Source organism: Manis javanica, chromosome 4 (assembly GCF_040802235.1).
Source record: "Manis javanica isolate MJ-LG chromosome 4, MJ_LKY, whole genome shotgun sequence".
NCBI classification, from domain to species: domain Eukaryota; kingdom Metazoa; phylum Chordata; class Mammalia; order Pholidota; family Manidae; genus Manis; species Manis javanica.
In genome coordinates this window covers 29,946,055-29,968,757 of record NC_133159.1, presented here as the reverse complement: position 1 = coordinate 29,968,757, position 22,703 = coordinate 29,946,055, and the positions used below count along the sequence as shown (strand labels likewise).

The following is a 22,703-nucleotide window of genomic DNA, read 5'->3' as shown; positions in this document are numbered from 1 at the left end:
CTCACTTCTCTTCTTCCTACATCTCTGCCTACTCACTCTCTACGGACGATTTCCTTCAGGGGAACCCTCTTCCTCTGCCCCCAAAACCACCTTCCCCATGGAATTCCCCAGAGTTTTTGTTGCAAACCTCTTCTCACTGTACACACACTTCCTAAGCAGTCTCCATGTCCTCTCCTGTGGCTTTGATTCATAAGCTGATGACTGCCTCACCTACAGCTCTCCCGAACACACACTCTGTACAACCACCTACCTGCCTAACAGAAACCTTGACCTCAACACAACCAAACCCGAACTCGGTGTCTTCCCCTGCCCCCACTGCCACCACATCCCCGCAAACAATCTTCCTCCTCTTATACTCATTTTACTGAATGATACCACCGACCCACACAGAAACCCAAGCCAGAAACCTGCAAGCCATTCTAGTTTCTTCCCTCTCCATTCATACATCACATCCTTAGTCATCAAAACACATGGATTTTACCCCTTAACATTTCTTGGTTTGCCCACTTTGCTACATTACTGCTTCTACAACCTTTGTTTAAACTCGTCACCCCCTGCCAAAATTACTGTAACTGCCTCCTAACTGGTCTGTCACTAGTCTCACCCCTCTCCAATCCACCTTCACACTGCTGCAGAGGAAAGTTATTTCTAGTAAGCCCAATCAGTCTCCCTTGCCTGACATCCCTCAACAACTCCCAAAAGCCTAGAGGATAAAGTCCAAACTCTACAGAGTAGGATATACAAAGCCAGTCAACATTTTAACCCTCCCCACTTTTCCTACCTCATCTCCTTCCCTCACATCCTCCATTCCAAGCTTACTATCTCATATTTCCTCTTCTCAAGCCCTCTCATCCCCTTACTTTTGTTCATGTGCCCAGAATGCCTGGAACTTTTGGCCCACAGTCCCAAGTCCTCTAGGTGACAGCTCAGTCACTTCCTCTCAGATGCCTTCCCTGACGCTTAGTGAGCACCAACCCTTCCCTACCACAGCACCAGCATTCACCTATGGGACAGCACTCCCTGCAGCAGGTGGTGACTGTCAGGTCACCAATATGTCCTCCCCACTGAACGGTAAGATCAGAGAGCTGCAAGAACAATACCTCAGCACTTCGCCTACTGCCTGGTTCAGAGTAGACATTCAATAAATGTTTATTAATTCAGTGAATGAATGGATCCTCCAAACAAGCCCCCTGACACCCTGGGAGGTTAGCAGTTCCAGATATAACTGAAGATTTTAGAAAAGACTTAAGATGACTTCTTATGCAATTCTTGATAGGTATTCTGAAAGCATACAATAAAGGACATCCAGAGAATGGGTAGAACAGGTGTTCTGAGGCACTAGGCATTGCTGATTTAAATCAGATATAAAGACTTAGAAACACAACCTTAAGTCATAGGTTCAAAAGCACAGCCCTCTCTAACACGTTAATAATGAATAATGAAGGTTGTCTCAAACGTCTTCTCACTGTACACACACTCCCTAAGCAATCTCCATGTCCTCTCCTGGGCTTTGATTCCATAAGCTGATGACTGCCTCACCTATGACTCTCTAGAGCACATATTCTATATAACTACCTACCTGCTGGATACCTCTGCCATTTAAAAGAAGATTTTATACAAGAAAAAAAGAGAATTTTGTTTTGGAATAGCCCTGACACGAGGGTAATTCATTCTTTTTTTCAAGGCAAAATCTTACAGAAAAGAGTTTGTAATGACAGTATCTAAAGTATTTTAAGTCCCTGTACCTGCCCAGAATGTCTCTCAAAGATACTCCTCTCCTCTACATCTCTTAATCTAACCCCATGACTCAATTACAACAATGGCCTCCTGAAGTAAAAATCTCCACTACATTAATCCTGTCCATTGCATAAACTTCAGGTTCCTCATACTAACATTCAGGACCTTCTCTCCTTCTACCTCAATCTAAGATTCTTTCAATGCTTCTAAGTGTCTCTCCCCTCCCCACTGCAATCTCCCCACTACCACTTTCCCCAACATAGTATCTGCTTATAGATTCTAGAAGAATGCAGTGTACAAGTGAGCTTATTCATTGTTGTTGACTAAAAGCACAGCCAAAAAAAAAAATCCCTGTCTATATGTTTCAATTCAACATGCTCCTCTGGGTTGAAGCCATCTGAACTCCAAGACACTTCAAGCAAGCTCATTCTTTTCATCAACACAAAGCAACTGAGTTTACCTTTCTGAACAAGAATCACGATAAAAATTTTCTACGATAAGAGGGAATCCAGCAGTACAGCTGGCAAAGCCCTTGCCCAAAATAAAAATGCTGACTGACCAATTAACTTGTCCTAGGCAATGACCCAAATCATCCCTGATAACTGGCACATCTTTGATGACTGACACGTGGTCACACAGAAGAAAGAAATTTGGACAGAGAAAGAAAAATAAATGCGTGTGCCCAGTGAGAGCAAACTTACATGGTAACACAAATTTATGGAGCCGCAGCAAGCTGAGGGTATCACATTCCAGACTGGTCAAAAAAGGTCCATCCTTGAGAGCTGCATTCCCTTCAGGCAGAGCATATCTACCCGTTGGTCAGCCGGCCTCTCCGCCCTCCCCCTACACATACACAACTAAGGCAGGCATATTACCTAAACCTCTATACAGTTTCCTATATTTTTTACAAATTTCTACATTAAACATGTTACTTTTATAATATGAAAAGGACATTATTTAAAACTATGATTTGAAAGTACTGATATGATTGCCCCTTCTCTTTAGAGGAATTCCCTGTCAATCAACCACTTACAAAAGAAGTATAAAAAGCCTCTATGTTACAACAGCATAAAACCTCATTAGGGAAACAATTCTAACAGACATGAGGCAATGCAAAGACAAAACAGTACACAGTTAAGAAACTAATTGTGAGGTAGATATTATAAGAGATCAGTGAAGTAGACATTATAAGAGATCAATGTCCAGGAGAGTGACAGGAAAAAGCTGCAAGAAGGACACATGCTTCACTTTAATTTTTAAAAAAAGAAGATTTGGACCATCAGAGAAAGAGAGAGGCCATTCCAGGCAGACAAAACAAAAAGCACAGAGGCAGTTCAGAGGACCTGGAGGAAGAATTACTGAGACCTGCGCATATGGAGCAGAGAACCGTTGGACAATAACAGTTGATATGCAGTTAAGTACTCAGAGCAAGTCAAATTATGGAAGGCCCTGAAAGCTGGAGGCAAAGAATCAGAGACTTATTATAATCTAGTCCAGGAATTAAAACACTCTGGAAGGAAAAACAGTATTTTATTAGAAGTAACAGAAAAAATTGAAATAAACATTCTTAAGTTCTTCAAGCCAAGCCAAGAAGCCTGAAAGGCCAGGAAATTAGTAATGCCCCTGGTAGAAAGAAGCAAGACAACAGAGGTTTAAACTCCAATCAAAACCATGAAGACCAAAAGCGGGAGCTTTTCCATACCCTACAACCTAGTCCCAACATGGTTCAACATATAATTACCGGAAGCTAAAAGGGCAACCTTATCTAGTAAAAGAGGGCCTGGGTGTTTGCCAGACCATTGAGAAAACACTACAAACTCACTTTGCAGCCCATAATTGTCTACTTGTGACTTTTGATCTTGGGACGTTTCTGTTCCCATATATACATTCTGAAGTGTTCTTTCTACTGTGATTTCTAAAACCTGAAACTGGCACTTATAAGTACAATGTAATAAGGCCTCAGCTGATGCATTTCCCTGGCGTGTATTGTTACTTGCTAAGCAAGCCCAAGACAAAAGCAGTAGCTCCCACAAGCACTGTCAGCACATGCACACATTTTATGATTTCAACAGCATCAAGGTGGCCAAAGCCTGTGATTTCCCAGCAGATGGACTTGACTCACTTTCTGAATTAATAGTGTCCATGTCCAGAAGGAGAAATTACTCTATTGTTCTGTCTAGAAGCTATCAACTCCAATCCAAGGGCTGTGTTCTAAAAAGGAACTTATAAACTGAGTCTATATTTAACCAAGAGATCATTTCAGTGTCACTTAGGTAAACATAACCAAATCCTCAGTCTATATTTTTCAACCAGTATGTTAACAAAACTTTATCACCTTGTACTACATTGCTTTTGTATAAAAATTTCAAAGTGATTCATATACCATGAAACCTCTACCATAATAAAAAAGAAATTCTCCACAGTTCAGAGACTTGGAAATAGAGGCCAAATGAGGTATGTGACTGTAGTTCAGAGGCTAAAAACTGGTAGCAATAATGATACTAACAAACGATACTAACAATTAAAGCATTTTCACAATTATCTCAACCCAAGTCACTGCTCTGATTTTAAAACTTCCTTCTGTGTGACACAGTGTGAAACCTTCATTTAGAAGTCTAGATCCTGGCTCTTGGAAAATAATTTAAGTCTCTATGCCTAAATTTACCCATGAGGATAATACCTTCCTTACAGGATATTATAAAGATCAAGTAAGATAATAAATATGAAATCACTTTGTAAAATACAATGTGTTATATATGTGAAGGTTTTTCTAAACATTATGGCTTCATAGCATCCACAGTTCATTTACATTCTCATGAATTCCAAGGAGTTAGTATTAGCTTCCTTATTTTAACAGATGAGAAATCCAAAGATTAGAGATTAAGCCTTTTCCAAGGTCACACAGCAGCGGCAGAGGTAGAATTGCAGCACAAGACTATAAAGAAATTTAAAGCCTTGTTTTCTACTATCATGCTGCCTTGCTAGTTTTGTTATGTTAAATAATATGCAGACCCTTCACTCTTAACTCTCTGTGCAGTTAAGTTTTTTAAGTTATTTTCTGTGACACCAGTCCTAACTAAAAATCTGTCCTAACTAGCTTCATATAAGCTTTGGCACCTAGTGAGAACTCTTAAACTTTTATGTACCAGATACTCCATGTTACCAATGTTGAAGTGAATATTCTCTTTTATTCCTAGTCCAGCCTGGCCTGTAAAGACACTAAGTCTTGAGGGCTTTGTGAAAACAAAGTCTAATTCCGCCTGAACCAACTTACATATTACTGTTTTTGCTTCATCAACTATCACGAATGCAGATTGTGTTTGTTTTTAATCCTCCTCGCTAATACCTAAAAGTATGCCTATATCAGTATTATTTGTCTCTATCTGAGGAAAAGAATCAGATCCTGGTCCTACCTCTCTGACTATTCTTTCTTAGTTTCCTTTGGTGCGCATAAGGACCTCAGTCTACAGAGAGGAAAATTGTATGACTGGCCTATAACATCACCTGGATGAAGTATTCCTCAAAATGATACACCTCTCTTCTCTTTGTTTCCATGTTTAGCAAGCAACCATCTGATTACTAGCTTCATAAGCACTCTGGTGCAAGGGAAAGAGGGCCCCAGAGAGCAACGTAAGTATTCCAATCACAGGACATGTTCTCTATTACGAATTAATAAAATTGGTGTACTAATTGTTGCTTTTTTTCAACTTTCAATGACTAACTCCCCCACTGCCCACAGAATAAAGCCATTAAAGGACCTTTACAAGCTGGACTCTGGGTCCTTTACAGTATCATCTGCTCCCACAAAACTCCAGCCCTTTGGTCACAATCAGCTACTCTCATTCCTCAATCCCTCAATTCACTTTCACAGTTCAAGCCTTTGCACATGCTATTTATACCCTCTGCCTTCTCCCCACTCCACCCTCCTCCATCTGACTAACTCCCATTCATGGCTAAAGGCCCATTCAAGTGTCACCTTCCTTGTCAAACGTCCCAAAGAACCCCAAGTAGAGATACTCATCCCTCCTTTTGCTTCCACAGTACTTTATATATTCCTGTTCAAGTACTTACCACAGGATCATAATTACTTGCTTGCATATACATTTCTCTTGTCAGATGTGAATAACCAAGGGCAGGAACCAGATCTCATACATAAGTCTGGCATTTCCAGAGTCTAACACTGTGTTACCTCTAACAAATGTTTAATAATTGTTTGTTGGAGGATTGGAAGAATGAAGAACATACCCTGGCTCTGTTGATTGTTACCCACTCTGAAATGTTAGGATCCAGAGTTATTACTTGTACCTCTTCTTGCTCGCTGGTCAGGCTCTGAAAGAGCCTTTGGGATATTTAGGAAATAAGAGAGTGTTTATGCCCGTGCTGAATCACCTAATCCTGCCAAAACACTGCTCACTACCAACACACACGGAAATAGTTGCCAGGCACAAGTCTGGAAAATCCATGCTTGACAACCATTCCTAACACAGCTGCAATACCTACTGTTCCAGTGTCTTCGCACTGCAAATGATCACTTCCTTCCTCACCTTTGCCCCTCTGGGCAGTTTATGCAGCTAAAAACTTTAGCTTTCCTTCTGAACACAAAAATCCTATTTCATTTTGAATGAAGTAACTACAAATAATAGCAGAGAGAGAGAGAGAGAGAGAGAGAGAGAGAGAGAGAGATCTAGGCAATTTGGTGGCCAACCAATGAGAATCTAGAACCCCATTACCATCGATATGAATTCCTCCAAGTCTCCCCAAAACTAATTCCTGGCTTTATCCTCACAAACTACCTCCCCTGGTCACACTATTGATTCCAGCTTAGGCAAACAGTTCTCCTCCTAAGGCAGAAAGGGGATTTCCAAGTCTGGAAAATGCAGGAATTCCATACAGCAAAGTAACAAAGGCCCAGATGCTAATTCACCAACTTCCCAGTGAGAATGGTGCAGAGGGGAAGAGAAATTCTGCACCTATTATAGAACAGCGGGCACAACGACCTCATACAGCTCAAGTTAATTTACTTTGGCCAACCATTTTGACTCATTCTTCCCCTTCAAGAGATCTGTGTCTGGGAAGGATCAAATTCCAATACACCTGATCAAAGTCCTTCAGAGGTCGGCCAAAGTGAGAGAAAGCTAAAAGGGCTGAACAATGAGGCCTCCCCTCCAACAAGCCCTACTTGCCTCTCCTTTACTAGTTTCATTTGCTAGAAATCCAACTTCCTTTCAGCTGGAGGCCATCAGCAATATGATACAGTGAGGTACTGAGATTTCTTCACCTATTTTTGTTTTAATTCTGCTGGTTTTTAAAGCTCTCACAGTCCAAGACAGGCCCAGAGTGCCCTCCCTCTGAAGAGCGCAGTGTTGCTCAAAAAAAGCAAAGGGAACTTAATGGAACCATTCACTTAGCAGCGTTTTTTCAATGAAGTTCAGCAGCACAATCTAAACTCTTTGTGCTCTGAAATGAACCACATTTCTTAAAAGAAAGACCACAGGGGTTTGACAGAAAACTTGCTGCAGGCAGGAAAACCTGGACAGCTTACAGGAGCTGATGTAGAAGGGAACAAGAACTACTAAGCAGGTCCATTTTAGCATTTCTCTCTCTCTCTCCCTCTTTTCTGCTGCATTCCCAAGCAGAAGTCTAATACCACATGGGGGAAAAAAGGAACATTTTACAGCTTCTTCATTAGTTTCCCTTCACTGGATATGTGTCGTAAACAAGTATGCTGGACTCAGTAGAAGGGCTGAAGTTTCCTCTCCTTACAATGAAAAAGAACTAAAGACCCAATGACAAATAAAATAGGAGAAAGTGCTGCCTATGTAGTTTCTGGGAAAACCTCCATGTCTGTGGAAAGCTCAAGTGCCTCACAAGCAAAACCCCAGAACTGAATGTTAAAGATCAAAGCAGGGGCCTCCCAAGGCCACGCATCCCTCGCTCTCACTAAAAGGGCACCTACAGCAGTTCGGGAAATGCCCGCCACAGACCCTCTGGCCTGTCAAAACTTTCTCTGTATACCCCCCAAAGTTTGGATGAGGCATTAACCTGCAGAACTGTTTAGCAAGCGAGCCTCCAGAGGCTGAAATCCGAGCTCCAAGACAAATCTTTATTTTTGAGGGAAAAAAAGCAGCAGACCCCTGCCTCACTCGGGCTCGAAGCCCAAGGGGGGTGGGGGTGGAAGGAGGCCTCGCCACCAAAACTGCACACTCACTGACACCCCCGGCCCCCGCGAAACAGAGGTGGTTCACAACCTCGGCCACCACGCGACTGAGCCGAGACTAAGGGAGACAAAAGGGGGCGAGGGACCCTCGGCGGGCGGGCAGACGTCCCAGCCTCGTCCAGGGAGGAGCCGCACGGGAAGCAGAATGGGTGGCTTCGCTCTCGCCCAGCCCCTCCTCCTCCCCAGCAACTCCCCACGGCATTAGGTGTCCAAAGCCGGCTCCGCGTCTCCCCTCCTTCCAGCTGGAGCCAGGTAGTAGGGCAAATAATGTAACTGGTGATATGAAAAGCGCCGTCTGCTGCAGGAGCCGGTTCCAGAGGCTTATCTCAACTCTGTACATAAACTGGCCCCGAGAAACAGCAGCTCCGAGGCCAGCGCCGACGCCGGGAGGGCGCGACCCCGCCCGGCCGCCCCACCTGCAGCGGGCCGGGCGGAAGGCCACGCCGCGCCGGCCCGCGGGCTCCCGCTCCTGCCGAATCCCCGGCGCCGGCCGTGGCGCCGGCCGTACCTTTGTAGCGCTCCAGCACATCCTCGTAAGCCTGCACGAACTCCTTCTCCTGGCTGCGGTTGGCCGGCTGCTGACCCGGCACGTAGCCGGCCATGGCCGCCCGCGCAGCACTCTCCGCCGGACGCCGGTTCCAGGCCCGCGCGCTCAGGCGGCGGCGGCCGCGGCCCCAGCCCCGGCCCTTTGTGCGGTCGGGGGCGGGGGCGGCGGCGCCCTAGCTCCCCGCTCTCCTCGCGCCTCGCCCGGCCCGGTAGTCGCGCTCCGCTCCTCAGCCGGCTCGCACCGGCCGCTCGCGACCCGCCAGCCCGGCTCCCGTTTCCGCCTCCCCACCCCTCGGCTCCGCTCCTCCCTCAGCCCGCCCCGGCGGCGGCGGCGGCGGCTCCTCCTGTCAGGAGCGCCGGGCCCGGCCCGTTCCCCGCCCCTCTCCCGCCGCCTCCGCGGCCCGGCGCGTCCTCCAACCCGGGGCTGCGGCCGACAGGGCCTGAACTGCCCACCCGGGCCCCCAGGTGGCTGCGGACCACTGCCGGCCGCGACCGGGGCCCCGGGCCGAGGGGGGCACGCGGCGGGCCCGCGCCGGGGTGTGATGCGGAGTCGGGCCAGGAGCGAGGCCCCCCGCGGTCAGGGTGAAAGGCCGGGTCGGCCTCAGCGGCAGGGAGACCGCGGGACCCACTCCACAGGGTGCGCGTGCAGCCCCATTCGGCGCTGACCTACACCGGGGCTAGGACAAAGGAGGGGCCCCTGGCTGGAGAGACCCCGAGCTGGGCCTGTGCGGCTGCTGGACAACAACCCGGAGAGGCTGAAGGGAAGGGAGAGGGCAGACGACCTAGGCAGCTCCCAGGCTGGCCGCGGTCAGAATGAGGCCAGGGCTGCAGTGCGAGGGAGGCCACAGGCAACACAGAGACCACAAAGAATCCCAGAAACAAAGGGTTTTCCAGAAACGGAAGAAACTGAACTCGAATAAGAGGGCAGACCAAGCACCGTGAAGTAAACCAGGCCAAGGATGGGGAGCCAGGGGCTGAGAAATGACAGCCGAGGGAGGAATGGAAACAGGGCTCCAACTGCACCATGGGGTGAATAAGAGGAGAGGCAGGAGGACATAAATCTATAGAGGAAAGACCCAATAGGAGTATTACACAGTGACAGACGGACAGACAGACTTAGAACAAAAGGTAGAAATGCGGGAACCTGAAACTAAACTAGGACTGTTACGAACAAAGAAAAGGATTCTGGAGGCTAACTGGTCAGGAAGGAACAGGGGAAAGGAACGTGTGGACAGGAAACTCACAAATATAGGTAGGCATTCATTAGGGACCATTTTGAGGTGGGAGTCAGTCCCCAACGCCGTCTCATCCTCCATTCAGCTGTGTATCCTTCAACCCCAATATTCATAGCCTGCAACTGTGCTGGGGCCAAGACCTGTGAGGGAGGAACTCAGGCAAATGCAGGTGATCTTTTTGCCCCATCTACCCCCATCCAGCCGTTATCCTTCCCAGCTTCAAGTCTATTAACTTGACTTTTCAGGGGGTGGAGAGGTGGTTGTGGGTAAAAAGACTGGCTGATCTCACAACAGCAACATATTAGCGAGTAAAGAAAGAGTTCATGAAACATTGAGCGGCCAGAATTGGGACTTGGGTTCCCATTTGAGTTCCCATTCTCAGGATTTTTAAAGAGGAGCTTCCTATCCCCGGGACAAGGTCTGCATCATTATAAGCTAGGAGTAATGCCAAGTATTTAGTGAATGCTCAGCATATTAATACCAAGGAAAAATGATGTTTGTCACTAATAAGTGCACATCAGTTGTTTCCACATCACACCATGATTAGAAATTGGGTGAGCAAAGCATTAATCATATTTTTTACCATCAAGTTTTGCTGGCCTGCCCAAATGCTAGGTACAAAGATCATAAAGGGAAGGGCCTCAAACAGAACAGACAGGGAGGATCCTTGGACAAATGTTCATTCTCTTCCAATTTAATCCTTTGTGCTTAAAAAAAGCTAATTTTCAGCTTGGAGTCAGCTGCTAATGAGCTCAGTTTAAGAAAGGAGAACAAGCTTGAGATTTATTCTTTTTAAAATAAATACAAGACTTTAGTAGAAAATGCAGGACAAAGGAGTTGGTGATTGATGGCATAAGCACAGTTTTCGTAAACAGCAGAGGATATAGAAATGCTCACTCTGGGGATCTTGACTGTGACGGTGCTGAGTCATCTGTGTTTCCTATATTATAGCAGTAGGGCTAAGAAGGCCCAGACACAAATACATATACACATGCATTTGCACCCTCACCCACAAACAGACATCTGCCTCATTTTTCTTACAGTAAATAGGGAAGTCCCTCAATACCCTCCTGGGACTGCTACACGTGGCACTTTGTGAGCAGGTTCCTCAAGAACTGTGACTGAGGCTCCCCAAAGTTGAGCAAAGACAAGGGCAAGAGAGGAAAGAGTCTGTTCTGGGAATTACGCTTTGTTGAAGCCGTTGGGAGGGGTGGGGAGTGCCAGGGGAGGGAAGTTAGAGATTCCTATTAAGAAACACAGTAATCAAGGAAGAAAGTTCTGGTTTGGGTTGTGGCTAGAGGACTTCGCAGTCTCAAGTAGCTTTCTTGACAAGATTTGCATTTAAATGCTTCCATGAGATTTTGAAGTAAAGCATTCTTCTAATGAATGAAAAGGGGGAAGTCTACATGTTTAGCTGATGTTCCTGTTTTATACAGAGACAATTTTACAAGGATAGAGGAACAAAGCAGCTGCTGGGGGGATGGGAAGAAGGGAGCCTATGAAAGCGTGGTTTTGTATTTTTTCCAAGCAACAGTCTAAATTTACGGCCAGACCACACAATCAGAACAGCTCTGAGGCTTTCTCCTTTTGGTCTGTGATTCTCCTTTGCTCCTGATGGTGAGACTGCTGTTGCGTTTAAGGAGACTGCAATGGGGAAGCAGGAGGCAGGATGTACTCAGAAGGGCATCTAGTGGGGGGAAAGGGTAATATAAGGAAATAAAGCCCTGTTTTTCCTCAGTGTCCTCCCCTTAAGCCTCCAGTGCCTTCTCCCCTTAAGGCCCAGACACTTTCAACTTCTTTCAGCAACTCAAACAAGCTCTCTTGCCTCAGGGCCTTCCCACCTGCTTTTCTCCCTGGCTGTAACCCTTCATTGCTCTCTTTTTTTGGCCTAGCTGATTGCTACTCACACCTCTGCTGAAACTCCTGCAGGAAGCGTACCTTGATCCCCAGATTAGCAGGTACTCCCCATTCCGTCTACTCCCCTTTGGTAATATCCATCACTCTTGAAATTAGAAGTTCAGTGTCTTTTATCCTTACTAAATCATTAGCTCCCTGATGACTGGGGCTGTTGCTTGTCTTGTTCACTACAGGATCCTTAGCATCCAGCAAATGACCTGGCACATAAAGGGCACTCATTAAATATTTGCTTAAAAATTTGATTAAATGTATGAATAAGTGAACCAGATGATCGTAAAACACTCAGCTGCCTGTGGCTTCTGACAAGCTAGAAGCTATGGTATTGAAGAAGCAAGTAGGCTTGTCTCTCACAGCATCCCTTATCTGTGCCTGGCATTCAAATCCCTCCACATTTTCACGTCTCCTTTATAAGCTGATCTCCGGTGATAACCTTGTGTGTAGCATCTGCCCTATCATCAAACTCTGAGCCTTTACCTGCAATGTCCTCCACCTACCAGCTCCACCTATCCATCTTGAAAGTTCACCCAAAATGACTTGAAGTTATTTTTAACACGCATAAAAGAGGCTCCTCTCCTCAAAATCCTAACCGAATTTTCTTTCACCCATTTCTGGGTCTCCAACCACACATATTGCATCACTGCCTGCTCAATCTCCTGGTTCATAAAGTCTGTGAGGCAGAGACATCTATTTATCTTTCTTCACTGTAGGACTGAACACAATGCTTTGTGCCTAGTAGGGGTTCAATAAATATTTGCTAAAGGCATGGATAAATCACTGAAGACATATGGGAGTGGGAATGTGGGCTAGATCTGTAATTCAGGACAATGGAGAATCCAATTCAGTGTCCACTCAGTGGCTGAAGGAACTTCACATGCAGAAAGGAAAGAGCAAAATGAAAAATTATTTCTCCTGCTAGCGCTCTGCCTCCAACCTCTAGAAAGTTTACTCCCAGCACTTCTTCAGCTTGGCTCATGCTGCATTATTTTACACATGTTAATGATGCTTTAAAAATAAATTCTTTGCTAGTAGGATATGTGTTTGAGTGTGTCTGTGTCTGTGTCTGTGTCCCTCTGCTCCTCCTTGCAGAGGTAAACTATCTCTTGCACCTTTTATACTCCACAAAGTAGCTGGAGCCAGACACTGAAGGGGCTCCCAGGGGCTCCTTCAAGCCTTATCCTTAGCCAGCTCTTGGAAGAAAATCATCTAGTCTCAGGACACCTGCCTCCAGGTGGAGCCCCACCAGCCTTTCAGACACCACTTTGGTTAATCCCACCAAAGCTCCCTTTCTGCCCAGCCCCTGTAAACACTAAGCTTTGCCTCAAATTCCCAAATCAGTTCAGGAGTTAAAAGGCCTTTGCCCACTATCATGCTGCCCTCTTCTGTTCAGAAACTGCAACATCACTAATTTAAGAAGCCTGGATGGTGCCAGCCACCCAGGAAGGAAGACAAGATCCCTGCCACCCTGCAGCCAGTCACCATAGCAACCCTCAAAATGGTTACTCAGCCATCTGGGTTACCATAGCAACTGGCCAAGTCTCTCCACCTCAGCCTCTCCCTAGGCCTTCTCCCCTGGCTTGTCAGAGCCAATGCTAAAGAATCTTCAATCCTAACTGGGGGAAATGAGCAGAAGCTGGACCCCTGATAGGCAACTATCCCAAAGGGGCATGGAATGCCTTACCCATCTGGGGCCTCCCACAGTGTTAAGGCTCTCTGTCAATTTCCAAGAGTTGCACAGATGTTAGCTGTTATTAAACTACTGTTCCATGTAATGTAGGGGTCAGTGGGTCATCCTAGGCAAAGCTCGTGCCATTCCCAAAACTTGGCCCCTTACCGGCTGGGAGACCTTGAGCAAGTTACTGAACTTGGGTTTCTGTTTCTTCTACTATAGCACATTTGTGTCCTAAAGTTGTCCTGAGGATTAGGTCAAACAAAGCATGTAAGATTCCAAGCACAAAGCCTGGCATTTGGAACATATCAATAGTAGTGAGAAAAGGTATTGGCCAAAATTGCTATCTCCCAGCCTCTCTGTGAATATAACCATTTTATTTTCTCTCTTGAAGGAATGAAGCTGATATGAACCCCATTCACTCAACCACACCCAATCTCTTTCCTTCCTGCTCTGGGGCAGGAGAGGGTCTCATCCTGTGTGGGGCCTCTGAGGTTCCTATCAAACAGGGCTATAGGCAGTCTGCACTCAGTGAGGTAATTGGGAAGTTCCCTAAATTAGGAGGTGTGGCTCACTACCTATGAAGCTCCCCTCCACTTAAAACAATACCTCCCCAACCAATACTACTCCAGGATAGAAACCTCTAAAGGAGCAGTGACAGGGAGCCTGGAAACTGAGCACAAATCTCAGATCTTAGAGAGTGGTGGCTGCTGCACTCAGTTGATCAGTCACATGAAGCTGTTTCCCAGCTTCAGGGGAGGCCTGGGGCACAGGCTCCTCTCACAAGAATGGAATTCCTTTCCCCCATGATTTTAAAGACTTTAATCCTATTACATTTCAACTTCAGTCTCTTGAGACTGAATCTTCAAAATCCATTTTCAGGGTACTTTCCTCAATTATACTGGCAGAGCCCCAAACCCCAGGGTCTTTGGGTTTGAAGTGTTTTAGACAACGCATACAGAAACCATCCTCAGAAATCAAATTTCCATACACAGAACCAAGTATGCTCTAGCCTAGCTCTGCATTTTCTGGGCCTAGGGCATGAACTTCAAGCTGGAAGGACCGGAGGGACAGCTGGGAGGGACACACAACCCCTGAGGCCCTGGCATTTGGGAATCAAAATCCTTTGTGATGCCTCTGGGAAATGGGTCAGGTAGGACTGGTGGTTCTAGTATTCAGATATGATTCCTGAGCAGATAAACTGATAAATTTACTACTGGAGAAAATACTGTATAGTACAACAGTTTAAAAGTAAGGGAGGTGGAAGTATGTGATTATTGGAACTTATGTCTGTGTAACTGGGGAGGTAAAAATGAGGTGTGTGACTGAAACAAGATTGTTCATGAATTGATAATACTTGAATCTGGGTGATGGGGGTTCATTATATTACTCTCACTAGTGTACGTTTGAAATGTTCCGAAGAATGCAGGGGCTTTGGAGTTGGGCCAACCTGAACCATGGCCATGAACAATTCGGAAGGGCATAGGCCACATGTGTTCTAGGGGGCGCCATACACATTCAGCAATGCTAAATCCAGCTCCACTATCTGCTTACTGTGTGACCTCGGACAAACTCCTGAACTTTTCTCTTCCATAAAACTGGGAGAATAACAACTACTTCCCAGGGTTCTGTGAGAATTAAATGATATATGTAAAATTCCTGGCATACATCGAGGACTCAATACAGAATAGCTTTTCCAACTATTATTTACTAGGGTATCCCAGTTGGCATCAGCTCTCAGGAGCTCCTGGACTGAGTCCAGAGTTCAACTCCCCAAACCACCCTCTGGATTCTTTAATTACTAACTCTAACCAGCTGTTCTATCTTCATTTCCCTTCCTGCCTTTCTACTAAGGCCAAAGAAAGGAGAGCAAGAATAGAAACAAGCAACAGGGACATGCCCTCTCTCTTCAGGTTGTGCTGGCAAATTCCTGTCTTTTCCAAGTCCCAGATCAAACACTATCATTGCTCTAAGCCAGAAGTGGGGTCAGAAATAAGAGGAAGCCTTTGTCTCTCAGAACTTCCTTATAAATCTGGGCTTTGCCATGTGACTGGCTCATGAGGCAGTCTAGCTGCCTTCACAAGTGGGAGCTGGGTTCTGAAGTCCAGGCTGAGCCCAGCACAAAGCAGTCCTAGGAATATTTGTTAAATGAACAATGAATGAGCAAAGGAATGAATCAATGCACTCATGAGTTAGTGAACAAGTGTACAAGTGAATGAATGATAGGAATGAGAGTTAATATATTATTATATTAATGAGCATAGCTAATATGTATGAAGTGCTGACTGCAGAGCACTGGACCAAGAACCTCATTCTTACTCTCTCACTTAATCCATCCTGGAAGATTGTGGTGGCACTTTTGCTCCCCAGTTTTAACCATGAGAAAGTGAGGCTCAGTAAGGTTAGTAGCTTCCCAGGGTCACCCAACTGGCAAGTGATGAACTGGGGATCCAGATGACTCCCAGAACCAGTCCCTTGAGTAAATAAATGGAAAAGTGACCAAATGAGGAAACGAGGAAACGAGGAAATGAGGAAGAAAGGGCATGCCCAGAGACACAACCACTGGGGGTCCAGGCAGGATCCTCCCCTTGGCCTGCTAAAGCCTGGTGCCTTCTAAGGTAGGTGCTGGACATAGCTGAGAACAGAAATGTCAGTCCGTAATCACTCACTCTTCAAATTACAGGGGCTTCCAGACTTTCTCTGCAGCTGCATCCTAAATCCAGGCAGAGATTCCAGCCAGGAGTACCAGTTCTGCTCCTGCAGGGGAGCCAAGGCAGAGCCAGGAAGCTGGCCGGCTTCTACCTGACAGGTGGCATCAGGCAGAGCCAGGGCCAAATCACGGTAGGCCCTAGCCACAGCAACTGGCCAGGCTCAGGATAGAATGTTGGTAAGGATGGGTTATTAATACTCATACCCAGGTATGTTCACAGACCTTTCCTCACAGGGATGATGGGTGAAATAAAAGACAAGTGCAGCCCTACATCCTCCTTCATTGGCAGCTCTTCTGTGGCATCTAATCTCTAATCCCACAGGACTGAGAAATGACAGCCTTCCACAGCCCCCAAATTAACCAGTCCTTCCTCCGCATTCCTAACCTCAGTCCTTGGCTGCTCCAGAAAAGAAAGGCATGAGTCAGACTGCCTTTCCAAACCTGTCTTTGTGTCACCTGGGAAGCCACTAGAAAAGCACGATGGGAAACCACTGGCATAAAGACAGCACCTTGCAGTGAGGCAACCACCTCCCCTCACCAGCCAAGGTCCACAGGGACCCTGAGCCTCAGAGAAAGAACAGCCTGACTGTCTTTTCTGCTTCCTGCACAGAATTCTGCCCACGTGGTCACTTTCCATCCCTGCAGCTAATGTGACCCAGATTCACTTTCAAAGAGCTGGGACTGAGCTGGTGGTGTGTAGCTACAATTCATTCTGCCCCACTTTCAGAGGACTCTCTACTGTTCATCTCTCTTACTGAAACCAAGCTCTAGGACAGGGCCAGGGACTCTGAGGATACTGCCATGAAGAAGTAGAGAAGGTGGGAAGGAGGAGGAGCTTCCTTAGGTACAAAGCTCCAGAAGCCTCAGCCCAAGGAAGGTTGCCAGCTTGGGAGTAAGGGTTCCCAGGGGAATTGTTCTTAGGGCTCCATTTCCTACCCCTGCATTCCCTTTTTCCTACATGGTTGGGCCAGAAAAAAAAAAAAACTACTTCAATCTGCTCTCTGACAAAGCCTAGTGTTCAAAAGAAAGAGATAAAACTAAGAGGCCTAGGGCCCCCTCTTTGCTCTCCTGGCAAACTGCTGCCTTCCTGGAGTCTCTACGTCCCCTTCCAGGTGCAGGGACATTACAAGGAATGACACACTAAATGTAGTTAACAGTCATGTTAACCTGTTTGTCTAGTACATTCTGATACTCATTCAATGATTATCCAAAGCAGATGTCATCATCTCCCTTTTACAGATAAAGAAACCAAGGCTCTAAAGAGTGAAATCATTTCTGCCCAAATTTTCTGACTCCAGATTGACCAGTCTCCACAGTGCCTGGAACATAGCTGCACTAAATCCATTTTTTTACTGAATGTATGAATGAATGGATAAGCAGGGAGACACCTTCTCAGAGCATCCACTCTGGAGGAGACGCAGGGGCACAAAGGAGCAGGCTCCTTCCTCTGACCATGCATAAGCTCTCAAGGCTGTCCCCCCAGGGGTAAGCCCTTCAGTGACTCCAGCAGCTGAGCTTAGGCTCTGAGGCTCTGAAAGCAGGAGCAAACACCAGCATCCGAGCTGCATTTCACAGCCCTCATGGAGCCTCTAGAGCCCATCTTCTCAGAGGTCCTGGGGCAACACCAGGAAGGATAAGATGGACTGGACTCCTGACTAGAGTGAGCTCTAGATCTGGCAGGGGAAATGTACCTACAAACAATGAACTTTAATATAAGGCTAGCTGAAACAAGAGCTGGGCAGAGAGAGATACAATTGCTGTCTGACTGGAGAGATCAGGGAAGGCTTCCTGGGGGAGGCCACATTTGAACAGATGTTGGGGATGATGATTTCACCAGCACCTGCTGAGGAGCTCCCAAGAAGGAATCTTACACATGTTCTCTCCTGGCTAACTATGAATTCAAGCCTTAGCCCTGAGTTACTGTGCTCCTTGCTTTCACAATACACACTGGAATGTAATTATTTTACATTCCTCTCTTCTCTCAGCTAGACTGAGTTCCATGAAGAAGCGATCACATCTTCAGCCATCTTTGAACATCAGTGCCAAGAACAGAGAGGGTCCTGATTATGTGACATTAGATGGATGAACCACTGATTGATAGGTGGATGGAAAATCACTCCTACACCAAGTCAAGCTCATAGCCTAAACATGATCCCTTCTTCCACTTTGCTGCCATATGCAGGAAATTCTTCATAATATAGTTGACCCTTAAACAATGCTGGGGTTAAGGGGGACTGACCCCCTTGTGTAGTCAAAAATCCACATATAGCTTTTGACTCCTCCAAAACTTAACAGCCTACTGTTGATCAGAAATCTTACCAATAACATAAACAGCCAATTCACACATATTTTGTATATGTATTATATACCTGTATTCTTACAATACAGTAAGCTAGAGAAAAGAAAATGGTTTCCAAATTGTTAGAGTTCCAAAAAAATTTCTAATATATTTATTGGAAAAAATATGTGTATTTTTGTGGACCCATGTGTTTTTCAACTAGGGTTAACTGTACACAAATCTATGATAAAAAGTATGAAGAACACCCCCTAGAGTCATGCAATGTACACCTCTGTGACACTGTCTTGGATCCTACTGTTCCCTACTCCCCATAAGCCCCAGGGAATACAGCTTTCCTCTCCCTTTTCTACTCTGTGGGGTTGTGCATCTTGCTAGAGTACCCTCCCCAGCTCCCCATTCCTTGTTGCCCCCCACCAGTGATTAAGGATATTACTATTGCTGTTCACTAAAAGCAGAGAGCCAGAGTGCTTCAAAGAGGCAGTTTCCTAGACCCTTGTCTCTACCTTTTCCTATAGGCCAGGATCTGAGAGCCCACAAGGACTCTCAGGTGAGTCTGAAGATCAAGTCAGCTATTTAGACAGTCAGAAGACTCAGGCTGGCCTGGTTGTCAGGCATTGTCTAAGGAAACGGAAATAGCAATGTACCTGGAGCTAGAAGATCTGGGTCTACTAGTCCAATGCAACTATAACCAAGTCCCTTAAGCCCTCTGGGCCTCAGATCCCAACACGTGTCCAAACCTAACACACAGTTACTATGAAATCTCTATGTAAGCCATGACACTAATCAACAGAAACAAGGCGTCCTCGTTAATGACTATCATTCCATTTCAAGATGGCTGGGCTTTAGGAGTTGAGACAGAGATGGCAAAGAAGATAGAGAGAAGATAGAGAAAGGATGAGGATGGGAAGAATCAGGTTCCAGCATGCATGGTGCCCCTAGAACCTGTTTTGACTTTGTAGACTGAGATAAGCAGATTTTTAGGCGCTGACATGCCTCTCCACTCTGACAGGGGTCCCCTGCCAGGACTCTCAAGCATGGACAAGACCCTGAGACAAGCTCAGGATACCAAATGGGGCCAGAGAAAAGGGAAGTCTCTGTATTTGATAAGACTGATTCAGTCACCCCCACTTGGCTTCATAAGCCAAGCCATGGGGAGGACAAAATTGCATAGGCCACAGCTGGTTTTTGGGGTAAAACTGACTTCATTTCCTCCCAGAAGGAAAGTCCTAACTTCAGAGAGGTTAGCACCCAGGGTCTCCCAGACACACCCTTCCTGCACCTCATAGGAAACAGTCCCTGGCAGAAGTAGCACTGCCTTTTTCAATTACCCAGATGGAGCCTTGACAATGTTCTAAAATCACAGGAAGATTTCAGCCAGGCCTGAAGAAGTGTCACCTCTTCTCCGCTGCCTCTCTTCTTTCTAGCTAAAGAAACACACCCAACTGCAGTGCACAAGTTATTTTTAACCATGGCAGTCTCCCCATTTTCAGCCTCACTAGCCCAGCCCCTCCTCAAGACAGTCATTTGGCAGTGTTAGGAGGTAAAGAAGATCAGCGTGGATGCTGGAAACAGCACAGCACCCTATGCTTGGTCACCCAGCAGCATCCTTCGGGACTCTGCCTGGAGATTAAGCCCTGTCAAAGCCACTCCACTCCTGTTCTAGACTTGGAAAGTTAAACAGCAGGCCAATTACCCTGTGGGGCTCCTCAGAGAAGATGGAAGGAGAAATCATCACAAAGGGATATGTAATTGTGCATTTGATGGAAGATGGGCTGGAGGGCATTAGGAAGGAAGAGGTTTCCACTCTGCCACCTTCAGGAAGATAAGGGGTTTGTGAGTGCAGAGGCCCCTCATCAGGGCCCTTTGAGGCTGGAGACAAGTAAACCCTTCCTGCATGCTAGGGACATTGACTGACTGATGCCACAGGCCCAAAGGTCATGAGAAGGACTGAGAAGTCCTTACTCCAAGGGTTTACTATTGCCCACCAGAAGGAGTTCAAACTCTCCAACCTGTCTTGCAGGTCTCCTCCCTTGGAGTTCACCCCCATAAAATCCTTTCCTGACTACCTGGGCCCACATAACCGTCTCCCTGTCTAGCTTCCCATTACAGCCCACTACCTATTTCTGGATCACAATCTGTCACATGTTATCCTCTAAAAACTCCTCGCATTCATTCAGTCATTCAATATGGGTTGATCTCCAACATACCCAATACCCTGTGCAAGCAGCTGGGGGTAAAAGCATAAACAAGACAGAGTCCAAAATTGCTAACAATCCTGAGGGAATGATGGGTACCCTGTGGGATGCTGCTATACTGTACAAGAGAACACGGAGAGAAGAATATGAATACGGAACGGAGGAGGGAGTTTTGATACCACTGGGGGCCTTAGGGACAGAGGAGGCAGCACGTAACAGAGGATGTGGGGTTCCCAGCAACTTGCAGAGAAGAAAGCTAAAGCATGGAGGTCTGAACATGCAAGATGCACACCTCTACAATTCAGTGTGGCAGGGTGATAGGGGGTAGAGGTGGCACAAGGTGAAGTGGAAGAGGTAAGCTTGGGCCTGATTTTGATGAGTCTTTACACTGTAGCCGTTATTCCACAGCTAACAAAAAGTCAGAGGTTTTTAGCAGCTGAGTAACAGAATCAGGTTTGCATTATAGAACAGAATACTTTATTCATGTGGAAGAAGGGGGGACAAGACAAGAAGGAGGAAAACTATTAGATGGTGGCTGGAAGGTCCAGGTGAGAGATGATAAAATAGAGAAGAGCAGGGTGCATTATTTGAGAGATGCAAACGAGGTAGCAGGACAGGTCTTGGTGATGGAATAAAAATAGGTGATGTCACTGAATCAGCTCCAGGCACTGCTTTGTCTGTCTTTCTATCTGCACTCTGGCACCAATGCCTTACAGGGTAAGCTGGGATACTGAGTACAACCCACGGAGGCTGCTTTGGATGCCTTTGGAGGAAGCAGCAGGGAGACGACTTCACTAAGCTCCCCTCTACCGAGCCAAAAACAGTATTCAGAGCTTTACGTACATTATCTCATCTAATTCCCAAGGTGGCCCTGCACAGGAAGCATTCTTAAGATGAGGAAAGTGAGGCTCAGATAGGGTAAGAGACTTGCCCAGAGTCACACAGCTGGTCAGTGGCAGGGCCACAATCCAGCACCTCTCCTCTCTGACTCCAAAGCCTGCACTCATAACCACTGCCCTGCACTGTTCTGCTGCTTGGCAAAGGAGAAGCCGGCATCTGCCACAACAGGATGAGGTAGCCCTTGCACTACACAAATGGTAAAGGTATACCAAACTTTTAGGCAAGATGAGTGAAACTGCCTTCTCCAAGGACTTTATTGCAAGGGTATAACTCAACAGAAGTCAAGTGTTATTATCCATAAAGATGTTCGGTACAGCATTGTCTACTATGACAAAAAAGTAGAAAATGAGTAGGACTTTTTAAATCATGAAATATCACACAGCATTAAAAAGGGTAACTGTAAAGCCTAAGATATAACATGGAAAATCTTTTTTGATATAAGAGTAAGTTTAAAAAAAGTCATATTGAGAATGGTACATAAGTCATGAAGGCAACTGCATGGGAAATATAACAGCATGGGTACAAAGGCAGGGAAGAGATGCAAAAAATGAACATAGGTCTCAAGTCAGCACAGGGGGATTAGGAGTGGCAGGTGTTTCTCTTTCAAATTTTTCTTTAATGTTATTTCATTATCTTTTCAATAGTAAATAATACCAAATTTGATTCCAGCTGGCTTGTCAGAGAGCCCTGACGGAGACCTGTCCACTCCCCACTCCTGCAACCAGTACCCACTGGCCGGTTCTTCCCTTGCACCCTCAGCACCCAGCTCACTCAGGGCTCTTACCAGCGACTCTGACCACAGCACGCTCTGCAGGGTCCAGCACTGAATCCTGGCTTTTCCGCTTTTTCTGCTCATGCAGTGGCAGGTTCCAGGGTAAGGTGTCCCCTGGGGGACAAGGAGACAGGCTCCCTGATCGCTCGCTCCTGTAAGACCGCTCACTTCGGCACGACCGCTCACTCCGGCATGACCGCTCACTGAGCGTTTCTTCATCTGAGGAAGACATCACTGAGGCAGGAGCTGCAGCAGGAGGGCCTGAGGGCCCAGGGAGAAGTGATCTGTAGGAGAGAGGAGTGCATGTGAACAGACATGGGGGTCATATCAGGAACACTGGGTCTTGGGAGGCAGAGGTTCTAGTCCTGGTTCTGTTCACTGACTTGCTCTCTTTATGTCTCTGAACCTCAGTTTCTTCATCTGGAAAAATGGGATGATTATAATACATGGCAAAACTATTCACAGGGTTTTGGGGAAAGCACATGAGAAAATACATGTGAAGATGATTA

General features: G+C 46.3%; 1 protein-coding gene across 14 annotated transcripts in view; it reads right to left on the bottom strand.

The window, feature by feature from the left end:
- Window positions 1–22,478, bottom strand: part of MACF1 (microtubule actin crosslinking factor 1) — a 471,369-nt gene extending 448,891 nt beyond the window's left edge. For 3 of the 14 annotated variants that reach the window (XM_073233661.1, XM_073233662.1, XM_073233665.1), the window contains exon 1: window positions 22,207–22,478. In XM_073233661.1, coding sequence (XP_073089762.1) covers window positions 22,207–22,426 — 220 coding nt within the window. In that variant the 5' untranslated portion in view covers window positions 22,427–22,478. Of the gene's footprint in view, window positions 1–8,462; window positions 8,789–22,206 lie in introns of those variants that run through there. The other 11 variants (XM_073233669.1, XM_073233671.1, XM_073233670.1 and 8 more) reach the window with 5 other exon arrangements.
- Window positions 22,479–22,703: the final 225 nt, after the last annotated feature.